The sequence below is a fragment of the Podarcis liolepis genome (assembly GCF_965112155.1).
Source record: "Podarcis liolepis genome assembly, chromosome: 13".
In the NCBI taxonomy this organism is placed as follows: Eukaryota; Metazoa; Chordata; class Lepidosauria; order Squamata; family Lacertidae; genus Podarcis; species Podarcis liolepis.
Window position 1 is genome coordinate 13,563,070 of NC_139573.1, and position 21,089 is coordinate 13,584,158.

General features: G+C 43.0%; 2 protein-coding genes across 2 annotated transcripts in view; both read right to left on the reverse strand.

The window, feature by feature from the left end:
- LOC310691388 (vomeronasal type-2 receptor 26-like) overlaps positions 1-21,089 on the reverse strand; it is a 252,293-nt gene that overhangs the window by 17,924 nt on the left and 213,280 nt on the right. The window lies entirely within an intron of this gene.
- Positions 10,021-10,857, reverse strand: LOC310692485 (olfactory receptor 4K14-like; the record flags this gene model as incomplete). Its single annotated transcript, XM_083473431.1, has 1 exon — positions 10,021-10,857. The coding sequence occupies one exon, from the start codon at positions 10,855-10,857 to the stop codon at positions 10,021-10,023; it is 837 nt and encodes a 278-aa protein (XP_083329557.1).

Below are 21,089 nucleotides of genomic sequence, written 5' to 3' on the forward strand. Positions count from 1 at the left end.
AGTCTATGTGTCGAAGAACCCACTAGTTTTAGGGACTGGGTAAGAAAGAAATAGCTTCTAAATGGGGACCATATTGAGAGACTTGCAATCATACTCCCTCTTGTTTTGAATAAAAGAAGGGAATTGAATTTTTAAAAACATCTCTACTCAAACAATAAGAGATCAAGTACAAATGGGGCATAGCTTTTAAGCTAATTGTATATTGGGATGGAGAATGGAACGCCATAAAATCTATTCAGAATGCTTATGGATTCAAAGAGGCTAGACATTAGTGTATGCAGGGGAAATATGAGAAGGCACTCTGTACCAGGTCTTGTAACTTTAATGGAGAAAAAAAAGATGTATGTCAAATCAATATTTGAAGAATCTGGAAATAATGTAGCAGAAAGTAGATGAACAAAAGAAATAGATGCAGGTTCAAAAAGGAGTCGAATTGCAAAACTTAAACACAAAAACCTAAACTGAGATACAGCAATAACTAACTAACTAACTGAACGGAGTTTCAGAAGTGAATTCTCAACAGTTTTTTTTTTGCCCCTCTTCCTTTTTGTCTTTTAAAATTATTTTCTTTTGAGTTATTTTCTTTATTTTGAGTTATCTAAGTTAATTATGAAATTATTTTCTCTGAACACAAAAGTGTGAAATTCCCCTAATAAAAGTTGCTGGTATGCATGTTCATTAGCAAATGAAGAAGCTGGTTTTATTATTTCTTCGGAAACTAGTACAATTCTTGTGTGCATATGTGTTTGTGTGTGTGTTTTAGCAAGATAGGAAGCTCCTTATACTGTGTCAAACCATCGATCCATTTAGCTCAGTCAGGGTGTCAGACAGGAGAACATCCACAACCCTTTCTTGAAATGCGGAGGGATTGAACCTGAGACTTGATGCATGCAAAGCAGATGCCGTCCCCTTCTGCACCTCATCAACTCCTCTAAAATATGCTATCCTTCTGCCTAAAGTTTTGTATGCTCACCAACTATTCCCTTCCTAAGAATCAGTTCATATTCCAATACGCAATGTGAGGTGCTTGGAGCACAGCTGTTTGGGGTTCCTCAGAGTTACTGTAGAAGGAAATTAGAGGAGATTCTAAGAAGAACTTACCCTCCAGAGGACACTGTAGAAAAGAAAGCTGGAGGTACTCTGTGTCCTTTCACAGCAGGTTCCAGCAGCTGCTCGTTCCCTACTAGGGTGTGTGACAAAAAGTGGATCGTAGCACTGTGTTTGCAGAGAGTTCATCCAGACTTCCTTTTGTGTCACATTTCTAGTCACAGGTCCGGGTGTTAAATCTCTATGCTCGAGGCAGGAGGGAAAACACCAGTGGCAGAATGATTAACAGACCATATGTCACTATCACTATTTTGTGATTCCTTTCCAAATAAGAATCTGGGTAGGCACTGTCAAGAGACTGAGACCTCAGCTAGATAGTCAGAGTCTGGTGTGGAATGGTAGACTGGATTTCTCAAGTTTTTTAGTTTTTCCTTAGCAAAGAACACAACTTCTCTAACCTCAGTATTCCAACAACATGCTGGGAATGATCCATTCCAGATCAGGCTCCAGTCATCTGGTTGAGCCTTCTGACAGTGGTTAGACCAGATGCCTATGGTAAACCCATAAAAAGAACATGGGTGCAATAGCCCTCTCCTGCTGTCCCCCCAGCATTTAGAGCCACACCACCTCCGAAACTGAAGGTACTAAATATAATCCCCAGGTTCTTGATGGACAATTGCATCCTTACAATGCTGACCAGTTCTGAGAATACACCCGTGTCCATCAGTAAGCTAGTCACCAAAAGGCATGTGGAGCACTGGAGTTAGAGAGGGGGAAAGGGAAGATTAGCAGATGGAAACTGCTGGACAGCTCCTTGGAGCAGTCTCCAAAATGTCACTTTTCCCAGAGTTTCGCACCTGCCTGTTGGAAAAATCTAATACACCCCCCCCATTTTTTTTCACCCACCTGCAAATCCCAGGAGATATTCCTTGAGGTTTTCTGCAGAAACTTATTCTGTAAAGCTCAGCATCAGCATGGATAACTTTGTTCTCATTCCATCTGCTGTCTATGAGTGGTGATAGGATGAGATACCTGTGTGGATGAGATCTCTGCTTAAAAGGCAGGATGAAGAGCAAATCAAGAGTTAGTGAAGTGTGTGTGTGTGTGTGTGTGTGTGTGTAAAATTAATTGCTCATTCTTTTTGAAATGCATTAGCTGGTGCATTTTCTGCTTCAAGGGAGCTAGCAAAAGAAGCAATACTTTGTCACTAAGGTACACAGCTGTCCTCAGGGGTGTATTGTGTGTTGATTTGACTTCTGGTTTGGTTTCCTGGTTAGATGGCAAGGGAGAACAAAAGATGGAGATAAAGAGGGTTTGATTTTCTACCCCTTTCTGGAATGTGTGATTCTACCACCTCCAGCAACTGAATAATGTCCAACTATACCGATCAAGAGGAAAGGAAGAGCAAGATATTAAGTGGGTTAACAAGATTAGCAAGATGATTTGTGGCTAAACTATTTCCCAGCTGCCACCATTATTACACGTGCCTCTATGAACATGCATCCATGAACCTCAAAACAGGCATGTGTGAGAGGTGGAACTTTTGTGTGAGTCAAATACAAATGCCAGAAATTCACAATACAATTTAAAAATTGAACTTTTTAAACTGTTGTTTTAGAAAATTGAGATTTAAGTTACTACAATGCAATCAATGTGATGCAAGACAATAATGGGTTCATTTTAATAATAATACATTCACAATGCTTAATCTAAAGAAAAAGAAAAAGAGTTGTTTTAAAGTAGAAAACAAAACCCTAAGTTACTGAAACCCCAAGAAAATAGGAAAGAATACAATGACCGAACTTGGGCCTTGCAACTATCTTGCTGTATGTGAGTTGTCTCTGGGCTAAGCACTGGTCCAAGTGTTTTTCTGTTTGCTCCACGGCTTTCCCCAAGAAAGTCCACTGTTTACCGCTTAGGACTTATCCACCCCTCTGTTTGCCCTGCAACTTTCTACCGGGGAAACTCAATCTTTAGTGCTAAATTGGAACAAACGGCAATCAGATTTTCCAGGAGCAAAGGAAAAACTGCTCAGACACAGGCCTAGAAAGCACTGAACGATCAGAAAAATGCTCAGACCCATTGTTTCTAGGTCCAGGACAAGCAGAAATGTGGGTGAGACCTCAATCAGAGCGAACGTAAATTCATGGAAAACCTAATTTATGTCTGCTCCAGTTCAGAGGTAAAGATCAGGTTTCCACAAGGAAAAGTGTTGGGACAAGGAGGAAATGTGGGTGAGCCTTCAGTTAGCAAGAAATGAAACCTGAGAACTCAGAGTCTCTGTGTCACTAGAGTCAGCAGGCAGGAAAGAGACCCAGCTCAGCATGTAGAGAGAAGGAGCTCCCAGCATGTTGGAGGAGAAGCTAAATTTCGCAATTGTGAACTAGCATGTTGCTTAAGATCACTCTCTCTGGGGAGAGAAACTGGACGTAATAGAACCATCTATAGTAGAAGTGGGGCTTTTTTCAAGGGGAACTCACAGCAACTCTGTTCCAGCACCTCTCTGGGGGGCGCCATTACCATTCTAAGAGAATAAAGGAAGTGTTCATTGTGAGTTCCAGCACCTCTTTTTCTAGAAAAAACACTGAGTAGTAGCCACTGATAGCCCTATCCTCCATAGATAGGTCTAATCCACTAAAGATACCCAAGTTGATGGTCATCCCATATGGTCATAATTTCCATTGTTCAGTTGTGTGATGCACAAAGAAATGCATCCTTTTCAGCTCCACTGGTAGATTCTGCGTTCTAGAATTAAAATGGGAGGGAAATGTCTCTCTATCTACTTTCTCTACATCAGGCATGTCCAAAGTCTGTTTCGGGGCCCTAATCCGGCCCGTTGGTTGGTTTAATCTTGCTCCTGTGGCAATTTATTTCCTGGGATAAATCCTAAAAAAACCCTCAACAACTTCAATCCTAAAAAAAGGTTAACACCTTTGGTTGGCCCTTTGGTCAGCCCTCACAGCCCTTCACTTCATCAAATCTGGCCCTCTTTGAAAAAAAGTTTGGACACCACTGCTCTACACTGTGTATAAATGCAAGTAATTAAGTAACTAGTGATTTGAGACTCCATAGTGACAGCCTAAATCCAGTGCTAGAGGAGACCATATCAAGCTGCTTAATGGTGGGGATGGCTCTGAGTGGAGACCTGTCCGGAAAACCTAGACAACAGACTTCCAAGGGCAGTCTTCATCTCCTTGTTCTTCAAAGCATAGATAGTTGGGTTCAGCAAAGGGGTGATAAAAAGGGAAACAATGTCGAGCACTTTATCAATCATGAGCATGGTGGATGGACAGAGGTAAATAAACATAATTGGCCCAAAGTACATGGTGACCACAATCAGGTGAGAGGTACATGTGGAGGCAGCCTTGGTGCTCCTTTCAGAGGCGCTCCTGGAGTGGATCGTGTAGAGAATGAAACCATATGAGAGAAGCAGGCCAATGAAACACACCAGTGACATAATGCCACTGTTGGTGACCATCATGACTTCCAGGGAGTAAGTGTCAGTGCAGGCCAACTTGATGACCAAGGGAAGGTCACAGAAGAAGCTGTCCACTTGATTGGGTCCACAAAAAGGCGCATTAATGATGAAACCCAGTTGCACAGTGGCATGGAGGAACCCACCGGCCCAGGAAGCAAGCCCAAGCCCCACACAATGGTGCCGGTTCATGAGTGTGGCGTAACGGAGAGGATGGGCAATGGCCACATACCGGTCATAGGCCATGGCTATAAGCAGGAGCATCTCACTGCCCGCAAAGAGATGGAGAAAAAAGATTTGTGCCATGCAGCCATGGAAGGAAATGACATGGTGTTCGGAAAGGAAATCAAAGAAATTTGGAATGGCAAAAGAGGGCAAGCAGAGGTCCAGGAAAGCCAGTTGACCCAGCAGAAAAAACATAGGTGAATCTGAAAGGTGGTGATCGCTGAAAATTGCTGAGAGGATAAGAATGTTGGTGAAGACACTAGCCACGTAGAGGACGAGGAAGAAGAGAAATAGGAAAAGTTGGACTTCCCAGGTTTCAGAGAGGCCCAGCAGGATAAATTCGGTCACCATTGTCTGGTTTGCCTCCATCATCCACTTCTTGCATATCACTGTGAAAATCGGGAAGTGAGAAAGAAGATGGTAATAAGATACTTCCACCAGAGTCTTAAATCAGTGAAGAGGAGCATCCTTTTGTCAGTTTCTGTTATTCTTGACTGTGTCCTGAGACTACAGTCATAGCGGATCATATGTTATCATAGGAATATAGTGAGTCAGACTGTTGCTCCATCTTACTCAGCAACAACTGCCCAAGGGATAGGGAACCTGTAGCCCTTAGACCACAATGGCTGAGACTGATGGGAACTGTAACCCAAAGGGCTGTAGGTTGCCTGTATTTATGATTTACACCCCTACCTCCCACCCCCACCCCTTTTAGGAAGACAGCAAGGTGCCTTATATTGATCATTGGTCCATTTAGCTCAGTTATAGTCTGCAGTAACTGGCAGTGTTTCTTCAGGATTTTAGACACAAGAAAATTAACATGTTGGGCACTGGATCTGTGATGTTCTGAATACAAAGCAGATGCTTTGCCTCTGAGCTATGATCCTTCCCCATCTTATCAGCTCCTCTAAAATATACAGCCCATTTCCCCACGTTTTATATAGACACATGCAGCTGAAGTCACCAACTATCAGTCCTCCTAAGAAGTAGACCACTTTGCAAAATGCAATGTAATAAGCGTCTTCAGAGCTGCTGTAAAAGGAGATTGCAGGAGATTCTAAGGAGAAGTTATCATCCATTGATTAGTATGAAGAAAGCACTATCAGCTTTGTGTCCTCTCACACCTTTTTTATTTAGCAGCAGCTCCACCACCAGAGACTGCATCTCCGGACTCCTTTTATAGATACAAGGAGTAGTCTGAATGTATCCCTTTGTGTATCTTCATTACTTAATTGTATCTATGAATGCTGTGCTTTTTAAAGGCTTATCTTAAAGTGGAATTCCTCTCCTCTTTTCATGTCTGTCTAAAATCCACCCTAGTCCTTGGTTTCACCCCACCCACCATTTGAATAAGTTTTCCACCCCCACCTCTTTTTCAGGAAATGTGGGCTGGTGGACTGATGTTCCTCTTCCTTACCCATTCTATTCTTAGTGACTCTCAGATAGGTCTAACCATTTCTGTAAATGTTAATGGAAGAGAAGGGAAGATAAGATAAGGGGATGTTACAATGAGGAGTGCTTCACTGTCCCACTTAGCCATCTCTTCTTCCTGTAAACTCCATTGTAGTCTCACTCTTCTAGCTCACCATCTTTCCACCCCCACCTTGAAAATAGCAAGAGGCAGTTAGCTTTCTGTGACCACTGGACATGAGCACAAGAGCACTCTTCTCTGCTGTGGATTCCAGCAACTGGTATTCAGAAGCATACTGCCTCCCACCATGGAGGTAGAGTTTGGCCATCATGACCAGTAGCCATTGATGGCATTGTCCTTCATAAATCTGTCTAATCCTTTTTTAAAGCTATCCACATTGCTGACCATTGCTACTTCCTGAATTACTTTCCTTCATCCATCCTGAATGATCATTCAGTTTCATTGGTGTTTACAGTTTTTTTATACATGCTGTAAGGTTCACAGAGTCGCTGGGGTGTCACAGCTGGATGGGCGGGATTATTATTATTATTATTATTATTATTATTATTATTATTATTATTTCCTGAAAGAATTTTGTTTTCACTTTTGATGACCTTGGGGTTCCACTGAGGATGCTGACCCTTCCCTTTTGTTTCTCAGTGGTCCTGTTTTCGCTACATCCCTTTTGGTGCCAAGATCACTATTAGACAGGACCACAGATGTTGCAGCCATGATATTCCATCATGCAAAGTAAAAAGAACCTGCTAGAGAGCTCATGGGTAGCTTGTGAGATTTATTGCTTCAGCATATTGTAATGTTCAGTAATAATGAATTGCACAAATGCACACAAACACACAGACTTTGTAAACCACATTGAGATCTTTTTTATGATCAAGTAGTGTAGAAATAGATATCTCAGTGACTTCCACCCATTGCATCATGTTTAGAGTACCAGGTGTAGGAATTCTGGAAGAATTATTAATAGGTGTTCAGCGAGATGATCACGGTGTGATCTGGAATAGCAGTTCTAATTCATCAAATTATTATATTTTGCTTAGCAAGGAATATCACTTCCCTACCCTCATTATTCCAAAAGCATGCTGAGACTGAACCATTCCAGATCAGGCTGCAGCCATCTAGTGGAATGTTCTGTGTTCTGACAGTGGTCAACCAGACACCTATGGGAAACCCACAAAAAATACATGCATGTAATAGCCCTCTCCTGCTGCCTTTTCCTAACATTTAGAAGCATGCCACCTGTTTCTGGAGGCATTATATATAGTCTTCAGTGTTCTGGGTGGACAATTACATCCTAATAATGCTGACCAGTAGCCATATTACCCCTATCACCAATCTACCCACCAAAAGGCATGTGGAGTGCTGGAGATAGAGAGGGGAGATTAGCAGATGAAACTGCAGGAGAGCTCCTTGGAGGAGTCTACAAAGTAATACTTTGCAGAATTTTGCACTTGCCTTTTGGAGAAATCTAATGCATCCTGAACTGGGTTTTTACTCACCTGCAAATCCGAGCAGAAGTGTCTTGATGTTTTCTTGATGTTGGAGGAGACCCCTGACTAGCTCAGAATCAGCGTGAACCTATTTGATCCAGTTTCTTCTTCTGCCTGTGAGTGGTGTGGGGCTGTGAATAGCTGTGTGGATGATACAGCTGTTTGAGAAGCAGGATGAAGAGCAAATTAACAGTCAATGGAATGTGCAGGATTAATTGCTCATTCTTTTTGAAAGGAGACTGCTGAGGCTGGTGCCTTATCTGCTCCTAGGGAGCTAGTGGAAAAGGTAATGCTTTGTCACTGTGGCAAATGTTACATGATGTCCCTCAAGGGTGCATAGTGCTAGTTTAAGTTCTGGCTTGTTTCCCTTGGTAAATGGCAAAGGATCAAAGAAGATGGGAAGAGAGAAGGATGCGATTTTCTACCCCTTTCTTGAATACATGATTTCACCAACTCCACCAATAGAATCATTTCAAACTGTTCCACTCTGGGTGGAAGGAAGGATAGGATTCCAAGTGAATAACAAGATTAACAAGATTTCTGAGAGGTAGATCTTTGTGTGAATCAAATGGTCCTTACCTGAAAAATGTACCTAAACAGTTCTCAATCCAGAAATTCACAAGACAGACAATTTAAAAAAACATATTTTTATTACACCGGGGAGGGAGAAAACGAGGTTTCAGTCACAATGGTCTAATCAATGCAATGGAATACCTCCATGAGTCCATTTTAATTCTAATTTCCTGATACATTTGTACTCCTCAATCTGAAGAAATAAAGGGCCCTTTCCAAGTGGAGAAGAAAGTAGTGAACTATAACACTTAGCTATAGAAACCACAAGAAATTAGAATAGCTGTCATTGAACTATCTCAGGACTGGAGATGTGTTCCTGAAGCTCTGTGTATGCGTGTAAGTTGAAGTCAGAAGTCAAGACCAGGAACTCTGAGTCTTCTGGACTCATAAAACTGCCCTTGCAATTGTTTTGAGTTTCAGGGCTGCAGGACACCCCTGTCTGAAACCCCGGGTAGCCATAGCCAGCTGGTATAGACAATACTGTGGAGATGGACTAATGGTCTGATTCAATATAAGGTAGGTTCCTGCCTTCCTATGAAGAAGGTGTGGGATAACCAGTCTCATGTAACCAACATGCTTAAGTCTAATTGATGCATGAAGGGGTTAAAACCATAAAGTAAGCTGTCCTGCCAGGTTTAACTAGAGTCACTCACCATCACCTTTGTAGGAAAGGTTATCAAGCCCCTTGTTCTACTTTCATTCCACCATGTGAACCCTACTAGTAAAGAGGTCTGAGTTGGTTGTACCAAACTCAGACCACATGGCTTAAACAATATATATACAAATGATTTATATACAAATGATTAAAAAACACTCACCACTTTGAAACCTAAGTTTTAATGCCCATGTTTTCAGACTGCTGTATGGACAAGCACATGAACCTGACCTTTGAAGTGTTTGTAAGCAAACCATGTGTAACTTAACAAATGTGTGGACTCTTTCTATGCTGAGGGAAGATGGAAACTTTGGGAGCAACTCAAAAGGGGACATTTAAAAAGTCTAACAGGCTAGATCACCACATTTTACTTTGCTGCATATCTTGTGATTTTAAAACTCTGTTGGGGTTCTCTAACCAATGAGTACTTGCCCCATACCTAGATGACTGAAGAATACAGTGAGATAAAACACAAGCTGAACAACTCTGTATGTGGTTTATAAAAGTTCATTATCAGTAATAAATGTCATTTCAGCACCTTCTAATACATGGAATTTTAAATATCTCCAATGCGAAAATAATAATGACATACGCAACTAAATAACTCAAACCCAAACAGTCCAAATACTTCTAAATAAGTCTGTAAGAACAACTCTACATGTGTATACTTGTGCTGGTGCAATCCAGACGGAACTCCAACAATGGTGTTAACATTCTTGTGTGATTCACCTCATGTTCAACATATTGGTAATTACCATAGAATTTTCTGGATACTGCAGGTAATGTAGCTATCATCAGCAGTAGCCATTGATAGCCTTATCATCCAGGATTTTTTCTAATGCATTTAAGGCATCCAAAGTGGTGGCTATCCCTTGTAGTAGCAAAATCTATTGTTCAACTGGTTGCTGTGCAAAGAAGCACTTCCTTTCCTCATTGATCAGATAAGCCCAAGTTCTACAATTACAGGAGAAGGAGAGAAAAAATGGACCCTATACACTTTCTCCACATCATGTATAAATGCAACAGGAACAGTAAAATAAACAACTAAAACAATTTACTGCTCTGTTGTGACAATCAAAATCAGTTGCTAGAGGTGGCTGCCTCAAGCTGCCTAACAGTAGGGCCATCAATGAGTGGAAACCTGCCCAGAAAGCCTTGCCAACAGATTTCCAAGGGCAGCCTTCATCTCCTTGTTCTTCAAAGCATAGATAGTTGGGTTCAGCAAGGGGGTGACAGACATGTAGAAGACAGAGAGCACTTTATCAATCATGAACCGGGCATACGGACGCAGGTAAATAAACATAATGGGCCCAAAGTACATGGTGACTACAATGAGATGAGAGGTACATGTGGAAGCAGCCTTGGTGCTCCTTTCAGATGCCCCCCGAGAGCGGATTGTGTAGAGAATGAATCCGTAGGAGAGAAGTAAGCCAACAAAAGTCACCAGTGACATAATGCCACTGTTGGTGATCATCATGACTTCCAGGGGGTAGGTGTCAGTGCAGGCCAACGTGATGATCAAGGGGAGGTCACAGAAGAAACTGTCCACCTGATTAGGTCCACAGAAAGGTGCATTAATGATAAAACCCAATTGCACAGTGGCATGTAGGAGCCCACCAGCCCAGGAGGCTAGCACAAGCCCCATGCAATGCCACTGGCTCATAAATGAGGTATAACGGAGAGGATGGGCGATGGCCACATACCGGTCATAGGCCATGGCTATCAGCAGGAGCATCTCACTGCCTGCAAAGAGATGGAGAAAGAAGATTTGTGCCATGCAGCCATGGAAGGAAATGGCATGGTGTTCGGAAAGAAAATCAAAGAGATTTGGGGTGGAAAAGGAAGACATGCAAAGGTCCAGGAAAGCCAGGTTACCCAGAAGAAAGAACATGGGTGAGTCTGAAAGGTGGTGATCCTTGAAAATTGCTGAGAGGATGAGGATGTTGGTGAATAATGTAGCCATGTAGAGGAGAAGGAATAAAACAAATAAGAAGATTTGGACTTCCCAGGTTTCAGAGAGGCCCAGCAGGAGGAACTCAGTCACCATTGTCTGGTTTGTTGACATTCCTTACAGTACTTGCGTATCACTGTGAAAATTTGGAAGGGAGAAAGGAGACAATAATGAGATACTTCCATCGCAGTCTTCGGTTAAATCAGCAAAGATGTGCCTTTGTATCATCTGACATTATTCTTGACTGAGTCCTGGGATTCCTAGTCTAGTGCTTCATGCATTATCCCAGGAACATATGTAGGTGACTTATAATGAGTCAGACCATCACTTCATCTAGCTCACTATTGTCTTCACAAGGGATGGGGAACCTGTAGCTCTTCAGATGTTGGTGTTATTCACCTCACATCATCATCCCAAAAACTGAGCATGCTGGCTGGAGCTGATGGGAGTTGGAGTCCCGCCCCCTGAGAGGCCTACCTTTTAAGATGAGAGCAAGCTGCCTTATTTCAAGTCAGATCATTGGTCCATTTAACTCAGTATAGCCTGTAGTAACTTGCTGTAGTACTTCAGGGTTTTTGACAAAGGAAGAATGCTGGAGATTGAACCTTGAACTTTCTACAGCTGAGCTATGACCCTTCATCTTATCAGCTCATCTAAAATACACTGCCCTTGTGTCCATAGTTTCATTCATACACCCCAATTCCCTAATTACCCATCTTCCTAAGAAGCAGACCACTTTCCAAAAAACAACAACTGTGTAAACAGAGGGAACTCGCTGGAACTCAGTTCTGGCACCTCTCAGGTGTGTTCCAGAACAATGACAATGGGTGTCATTGCCATTCTAAGAGAAAGAGTGAGTTCACGGTGAATTCCAGCACCTCTTTTTCTAGAAAAATAGCACTGCTTGGAGCCCAATCTCTTTGGGTTCTTTAGATCTGGTGCAGCAGAGATTAGGGGATATTCTAAGAAGAAGTTACAATTCAGAGAAAACTGTGGAGAAGAAAACATAAGCTGCATGGTGCCCTCCACAGCTCTTTACTTAGTGGCAGCTCCACCACCAGGGTGTGTGGCAGTGACTACATGTTAGGATTTTAGTTGTCACCCTCCACCTCTTTTTTAAGGAAATGTGAGCTGGTGAGCTGAAGCCCTGGTCTTTCTCTTCCTCACCCATTCCATGGTTCCTTGCACATGAAGTGTAAGTAGAGTTACAACAATCACCCTGTTCTCACAGTGGCCAACCAGATTCCTGTGGGAAACCTGTAAGCAGAACCTGAGGACAAGAGCATTCTCCCCTGTTGTGGCTTCCAGCAACTAGTATGAAGAAGCATATTGACTCTGACCATGGAGGCAGACCATAGCCATCATGACTTGCAGCCTCTGATAGCCCTGTCCTCCATGAATGCATTGAATGCTCTTTTAAAGCCATCCAAACTGGAGGCCATCATGGCCTCCAGAAGTACTTTATTTCATCTGTTTCCCCTTTCAGCTTCATTGGTGCTTCCCTATTTTATTTGTGGCACTTCTGTTAACCTTGGGGTTCCATTGAGGATGCTGATACACTCTTCTTCCTCAGCAGCCCTGTTTGGGCTACAGCGCTGTTGGTGCCAAGATCACTATTAGACAGCATTACAGATGTTACAACTATTGTTTTCTGCTCCTCGAAGTAAGAAGAACTAGCTAGGCCGGTCATACCCTAGGAGTTATTGTCTCAGAATATTGTGATATTCAGTAAAAATAGAATAGACTAGAAGAGAAGAGAATAAAACGTATATTCACATACACACACACACACAAACAAACACACACACACACACACACACAAAGGTATCTCAATGACTTCTATCCATGACACCATGTTCAGAGGCAGAAACAAACTGGCAGAATCATTAACAGGTTCAGATGCATTATCATGTCTTATTTTGTTATTCTCTTACAAAGGAGCATCTTGTTAGGCACTGTCGGAAAACGGAGTCCTCATCTAGATGGTCACCTTTTCCAATATTTCTCTAAATGTTAATTTTCACATTATCTTTGAGTTTTCATACATTGCAAAAGGGACTTTCAGACCTACACTAGAATATGGCACAAACTTCAGTGCTAATTTCTATGTTATTTGCTGCCAAGGGAAAAATAAATCATTGGAAATAGTATTGAAATAAGTGCTAAACCTAGGCTATATTTCTCTATAATTTTGGAAGTGGATTTTGCATCATGTGAAAGCTCAAATGTAATGTAAAAAATAACACTTAGGGAACTGTTGGGAAAGTGGAATAAACATGCATATACAAGCCACAGTCTGATCTGGAATGGTAGCTCTGATTTCTTAAGATCTTATATTTCGCTTTGCAGGGAGCACCAGTTCCCTAACCTCAGGATTCCAAAAACATGCCGGGCCCAAACCATTATTGATCAGGCTGTGCCCATATAACTGAGTGCTTTGCCTTCTGACGGCACCTATGGGAAACCCACAAAAAGGACATGAATGTAATAAGCCCTCTCCCGCTGCTGTTCCCCAGGAATCAGAGGCATGTCACCCCTGTACTCAATGTAATATATATTCTCCAGTCTTCTAGATGGATGAGTATGTCGTAACAATGCTGACCAGTTCCCACATTGCCCCATATTCCATCAGTAATTCAACCACCAAAAGGCATGTGGGGTGCTGGAGTTGGAAATGAGAAGTTTAGGTGACAGAAACTGTTGAAGAGCTCCTTGAAGGAGTCTGCAATGTGTCATTCTTCCCAAAGGCACTTGCCTTTGGACAAATCTAACACCCCCTCAAATGGTCTATATCACCCACCTGCAAATCCCAGCAGAGATTCTTTGAAGTTTTCTGGAGCAATTTCTTCTGTTCAGCTCAGCATCGGCATGGAGCTGTTTGATTCAGTTTCGTCTTCTGCCTATGAGTGGTGTGAGGATGAGTTATCTATGTGGATGTGATCTCTGCTTGAAAGGCAGGCTAAAGAGCAAATTAAGAGACAGTGGTATGTGTGTGTAATTAATTGCTCATTCCCCCCCCCCCGGGGGGCTGCTTTAGTTGGTGCCTTATCTGTTCTTACAGAGCGGGGGGGGGGGGGAGTAATACTTTTGTCACTAAAGCAAGATTTACGCAGCTGCCCTCAAGGATGCATTGTGCATTGGTTTGACTTCAGGTCTGGTTTTCTGGGTAGATGGTAAGAGATAAAAGGGGGGGGGGATAAATAGGGGTGTGATTTTCTTTCCCTGTCCCAAATGTGTGTGATTCTACCACCTATCCCAATGGAATGATATCCACCTCTAATTAGGGGAGGAGCTTCTTTTTCATTAATGCTAATGCCCCTATAGGAACGGCATCAATTTCTATATCCTCGAGTATTGTCCACTGGTTTCACTTACTTGATGACATTGACTTGTCTTGAGAGACAATGGAAGGGTGTGACATCTGGGCTAAAGTCAATCAATCAGAGGCATCATGTGGTGTGGAGCTCCGGGGTGGCTTCTCTGACCCCAGATTTCTGAGGGGGTGCATCCCAGTGGCCCTACAACAGGCTCCCTTGCCAAGGCTCCCTTTCAGAACCACAGGGAGATGAGCTGTCTGTGCTGGCACTGCTTCCCCCTCATGGCTGGTGATGGGAGGCCTCCCACTTGACGTCCACAAAGACTCCTGGCTCTTCCACTTCTGCACCGGCAAGATCACTCAAGAAGACATGTTAAATTCTTCTCACCCATTCTCTTTCCTCTTCCTCTCTTTCCTCCCCTCCCTCCAATCCCACCATTGTCTCTTTCTTGTTTCAGTTTGATCACTGCCTTCCTGGTCACAATCACCTCTCAGTCAAGCCAAGACAAGCCAGCTGGCTAAATCAGTTGTGGGTAGCCAATCAGTCTTAAGTTCTTAGTAAACTAGGGACTTGTTACTCACTGCATGTGAAGACATCTGCAGATTGAGTGGATGAGAGCAATAATGGGTCCAATGGGTCAAGAAGGTGATTTCTAAATTTGCTGTAGAGGGAAATAAGGGGCAGACCTGGAAAGGTAGCCCACCCAGGAAGGGGTGGAAGGTTTACAGGGTTTTCAGTAGACAACAAGATCAGCAATAAGATTTTTGTTTATACTTTCCCCCTTCTATTTTCTTTTTCTGTTGCAAAATTGTACACATATAAATAATAAAACATGACATGACTGACAAAAAATAGGTAGGTGAAAAATAAATTATGGTGCAGGTAAAAAATAAATTATAGTACATAATGATGACGTGATTACAGTAAACCAGTGCAATGGATTTTTCAATAAATCAATTTGGTAAACACAGAACAATAGGAGTGAGCTAAGGAGTATTGCCTGCACCATCAAGTTATGTCTCTGCTCCTTCACAGGGAGAGTAACCCCCCCCCCAAAGGAAGCAGTCTCCCATCCATCCTGTCTAGGGAACCACCTACTAACAGTACCTCTGTCTTATCTGGATTGAGGTTCAGCTTACTGGCTCTCATCCAGTCTATTACCAAAGCCAGACACTGGTCTAGCACATCAACTGCCACACCTGTAGATGTAAAGGAGAATAGAATATTATTAAAACGTCAATAAATACTGATTGGATTAGAAACAATATTCAGGACCTCCTGATAAGATGATGCCCTGGCATAGTAAATAAGGGGTGTGCTGGTCTTTCCGGTATCCTGGTCCCCAAGCTGCATAGGTCTTTGCGTACCAGTGGCTGGTCAAGTTATTTTGGTAGCTGAGGTAGAAAATCAAAGAAGTCCTAGGGTGGCACACAGCACCCCATTTGACCTGAGACTACCCAGAGAACATCTGGTCTACATCCAGGCGCAAATCAGTTTAGGGGTGGGTGGAGCTAATGTTGAATGAGGTTTCTTAAAAAGACTTTTAAAAACTTAGCTTCCCCACCCATCAGCTGTGTGCTGTGTAAGGAAGCACTTCATTTTCAGCTCCACTGTATGAGCCCGGGTTCTAGACTAAGGAGAAAAAACTTCTCTCTAACTGCTTTCTCCACCCCATGTATAAATGCAAGAAGATCAGTAAATTAAATTTGTTGCTCTTTCGTGACACCCAAATTCAATTTCAAGAATTGCCTTCTGCTGCCTAGTGGTAGGTTCATCCCTAAGTGGAGACCTGTCCAGAAATATTTGCCAACAGACTGCCAATGACAGCCTTCATCTCTTTGTTTTTTAATGCATAGATACTTGGGTTCTCCACATTGTGAGAAGTAAATTCAATAACTATTGATTTTGCCTCTTTTGTGACAACCAAAATAAGCTGCCCGAGGTGGCCATCTCATGCTGACTAATGATAGGGCTGGCCTTGAGTGGAAACCTTCCCAGAAAGCCTTGCCAGAAGGCTTCCCATAGCAACCTTCATCTCCTTGTTCTTCAAAGCATAGATAGTTGGGCTCAGCAAGGGGGTGAAACAGGTGTAGAAGATGCAGAGCACTTTATCAGCCATGAATTGACTGTATGGCTGCAGGTAAATAACAATACAGGGCCCAAAGTACATGGTGACCACAATGAGGTGAGAGGTACATGTGGAAGCAGTCTTTGTGGTCCTTTTAGAGTGGGGCATGGAACAGATGGTATGAAGAATGAATCCATACGAGAGAAGCAGAGCAATGAAAGACACCAGTGACAAAATGCCACTGTTGGTGACCATCATGACCTCCAGGGGGTAGATGTCAGTGCAGGCCAACTTGATGACAAAGGGGAGGTCACAGAAGAAATTGTGCACAAGATTGGGCCCACAGAAAGGTGCCTTAATTGTTAAAACCAATTGCACAGTGGTGTGGAGGAGCCCACCAGTCCAGCAGGCTAGCACAAGCCCCATGCAATGCCGCCGATTCATGAGTGTGGCATAATGGAGAGGATGGGAGATGGCCACGTACCGGTTAATTGCCATGGCTACCAGCAGGAGCATCTCACTGCCTCCAAAGAGATGAAGAAAAAAGATTTGTGCCATGCAGCCATGGAAGGAAATGACATGGTGTTGGGCAAGGAAATCAAAAAGAGATCTTGGAGTGGCAAAGGAGGACAGGCAGAGGTCCAGGAAAGCCAAATGAGCCAGGAGAAAGAACATGGGTGAGTCTGAAAGATGGCGACATCTGAAAATAGCTGAGAGGGTGAGAATGTTGATGAAGAAAGTAGCCATATAGAGGAGGAGGAAGAAGACAAAGAAGACCAATTGGACCTCCCAAGTTTCAGAGAGGCCCAGCAGGACAAACTCAGTCACCATTGTCTGGTTTCCCCATGCCATTGTCTTCTTGCAAATCACTGTAAAAACTGGAAAGGGAGAAAAAGGTGGTAATGAGATACTTCCATTATAGCCTTAGCAAAGGGTATAGCTATGTGTCAGCTGCCATTACAGTGGTACCTCGGGTTAAGAACCTAATTCATTCTGGAGGTCCGTTCTTAACCTGAAACTGTTCTTAACCTGAGGTACCACTTTAGCTAATGGGGCCTCCTGCTGCCACCGTGCCACTGCCACACAATTTCTGTTCTCATCCTGAAGCAAAGTTCTTAACTCGAGGTACTATTTCTGGGTTAGCGGAGTCTGTAACCTGAAACGTCTGTAACCTGAAGTGTCTGTAATCTGAGGTACCACTGTATTCTTGACTAGGTCCTGGGACCCCAATCCTAATTGTTCATACATTAGTCATAGGAAGATGACATATACTAAGTCCATTCCTCTATCCAACTCAGTATTATCTGCACCAGGAGTTGAGAACTTGTGGCCCTACAGAGTCCAGCTCCTTGCCCGTGACCATTGTCCAAGCTGATGGGAGTGGGAGCTCAACAGATATCTGAAGGGCTGTAGTGCACACACACACCTCTTTTAGGGAAACAGCAAGCTGAGTCAGACTATATTGAGTCAGACTATTAGTTCATATAGCTCAGTATAGTTTACACTGACTGGCAGTGGTTTTTCAGAGTTTTAGAGGATAAAATTCACGCTCCTACTTGGACTGAACCTGGGACCTTCTAAATGGAAAGCAGATGCTCTACTAGTGGGCTATGAGCCTTCCCCATCAATGCAGCTCCTCTAAAATATATTGTCCTTCTTCAACACACACACACACACACACACACACACACACACACACACACACACACACCATCTTTCCAACTATCTATCTTCCTAAGAAGCAGACTACTTTCCAAAATACAATCTAAATTTGTGGAATATCTGAAGAACTACCCATTTGGGTACTCCAGTTCTGCTGCAGAAGGAGATTCCAAGGAGAATTTACCACAGAGAAGAGCCCATGGAGAATTTACCACAGAGAAGAGCCCATGGAGAAGAAATAAGTAGCTGCCTTGTGCCCTTACACAGTGGTTTCATTTAGCATCAGCTCCACCGGCAGGGTGTTTGACTGAGACTGCATCACAGGACTGTGCACACACACAAAGGTCGATATGATAGATCCATTGTCTATCTTCATTACGGAAGTGTATCCACTTCTTTTTTGTTGTGCAAAGACTTAACTTAATATTGTGTGTTGCTCTGATTGAATTATTAATAGGCCAGATGCATTAGCTGTTCCCCTATTTTGTGATTCCTTTCCAAAGTAACATCTGGTTAGTCACCATAAGAAGACAGAGTGCTCAGTTTGATGTCACAAGCTGAAATCACACTGCAGTTTATTCCATTTCCCCATTTCGCGAACTGTTAATTTCTGCATTCACATGATGCAAATATCACTTCCAGAACTATAGTACCATTTAGTCCTAGTTTCCATGTTATTCCTTTCCAGAAAAAAAAATCATTTGCAACTAATATGGAAATGAGCACTAAATATTCACTATATTCCCCTATAGTTCTTGAAGCGGCTTTTATGTCATGTGAAAGCTCTAATTACATGCAGAAATTAACAGGGAAACATCAGGAAAATTGAATAAACTGCCATGGGTATGTAGCTGCTTTCTGATGTAGAATGACAGTTCTAATTTCTCAAATGTAACACAAGTGCAGTAGACCTCTCCCACAGCTGTTCCCCAGGATTTAGAGGCCCATCATATCAGAAACTGGGTATAGTATGTAGTCTTCAGTGTTCTGGGTGGACAATTACACGATAATAATGCTGACCAGTCCTCACACTACTCAGCAATCTATCCACCAAAAGGCATTTGGAGTGCTGGAGTTAGAGAATGGGAAAGAGAAGATTAGTTGATGGAAATGGCTGGAGAGCTCTTTGGAGATGTTTGCAATATGTCATTCTTCCCATTGTTTCACACCTGCCTTCTGGAAAAATGCAATACATCCTCAAGTGGTTTCTCACCCACCTCCAAAATCCAACAGAAATTCCTTGAGGTTGCTACAGCAACTTCTTCTGTCCTGATCAGCATCAGCATTGAGCTGCTTGATCCAGTTCCTTCTTCTGCCTGTGACTGGTGTGGGGATGACAATATCTATGTGTATGATATATCTGCTTGACTGCATTAGTTGGTGTGTCATCTGCTCCAATGGTGCTAGAGAAGAAACAATACTTTGTCACTAAGGGATGTGATACACAGCTGTCCTCAGGGGTGCATTGCTTGTTGGTTTGACTTCTCATTTGGTTTCTTGGGTAGGTGGCAAGGGATCAAAAACAGGGTAATCTCCGAACTGTGCGTGTGCACTCAACCAATTGAATGATCTCCAATTCTATTAATCTTCAAAGAAGGAAGGAAGGTTGTATATTATATTAATATTATCAAGACATTTTGTGGCTATATCATTACCCAGGTGCTCAGGTAATCTGGCAACCCTGTTACATATGTCACTAGGAACATGCATGTACCCATGTACCCAAAACACAGACCTCTGAGTGGTAGATCAAATGTTCACTGCTCTGAAAATGTGCCTAGCCTTAAACCATTTGGTCTGTGGGGAAATGGGGAATCATTGTTGCCCTTCCATTAAATCTATATCAACAAATACTGGACCACTACATTTAAATGATTCCATGTTCTGCCTCCAGAATCTTACCTTGAAGATCTATGTAGATCAGAGTTTTGTTTACCCAAGAGTATGGTTATTTTTGAAGGAGATAAAAAGGTGTAATTCCAGATCCACACATTTTACACAGTCCAGGCATCTATAAGCCATTTGACATTCCAATGCCATTTTGATGCTTTGTAATAATATGCCAATTTATCTTTATCCTTAATGGGGACTCTGGATACATACACACTATACCTTTAAAGTACATTCAAAGCACATTGTTTCCCACAAATAATTTGGGGCACTGTTACTCCTCACAGTTATAGCTCTCAGTAAAGCCTCTCCTCCTCCCGGAGGGGAGGGGTTGTGATCTGGAGCCGTTCCTGCACTTCGCAGAGGGCATTCCGGCCCCTGCTTGCCGTCATTGCTGCTTCGCCACGCTTCCCGGTCAGTCTTCCAATTGGAGGGAAGCTCGGGGGCGGGGTTTAGCCACTCAAATGCAGCCACAGCAGCTCTTTCCCCTCATTGCGCTGCCAGGTTTCAACGGGTCACCCACCCACCCACCCTTCCCTTTAGTTCATCGCTTCGTGCTTGACCTTACTATGGACCTCTGGTCGGTCACCTTGGTTGCCCAAGGGGCCTGGTAGGAATTTTTACCCAATTGGCAAATTGGCACCGGCCACTTGGTTTTTCGCCTACCTCGTAGCAAATTGTCGCAACTTTCTGGTATTGGCGGTTAGGCATTGGAATATGTTGTTGGTGTATGGAAGGGCAGGGTGTGGCCATCGCCTAACCCTTCACTTTATGGGTATTCCGTTAAAAGAATCTGGCGGTTGTGGATCCTGTCTGATGCCCTGCTGGTGGCTGGGGGCCATGGCACGACCCCCGGTGACATCAGGGGAGAGCTTACAGTTGTATTTGCATCAACAGGCTCCCCCTACTGGTGGTTAACCCTTGTTAGACTCACCCAACCCTGAGGGGGTGGAGTCAAGCTCTGCTGTTTATCCAATACCTCTCACATGCTGTAATCAATAAAGTTGTGGCCTTTTCTAGCCCATTAACCTAATATACTGTGTCCTTGTGTCTTTCTTATCCCCAAGCGGGGGGGGGGGTGTCCTCGAATCACAACTTATTCCCTGTTCTACAGGGCCCATTATTCATTGAGGGGAGAAATGTGCTTTAAATGTACTTTAAAAAATATATGGTGCACATATCCTCAGTGACCAGCTTGTAACTGTTATGGAAAAATTAATGAAATATCACTTTTACCAGTAAAACCTGAGCTGAAAACAGAGCAATACAACAGCCATGTTTAACCCCTAGTGAGCATCGAGACTCCT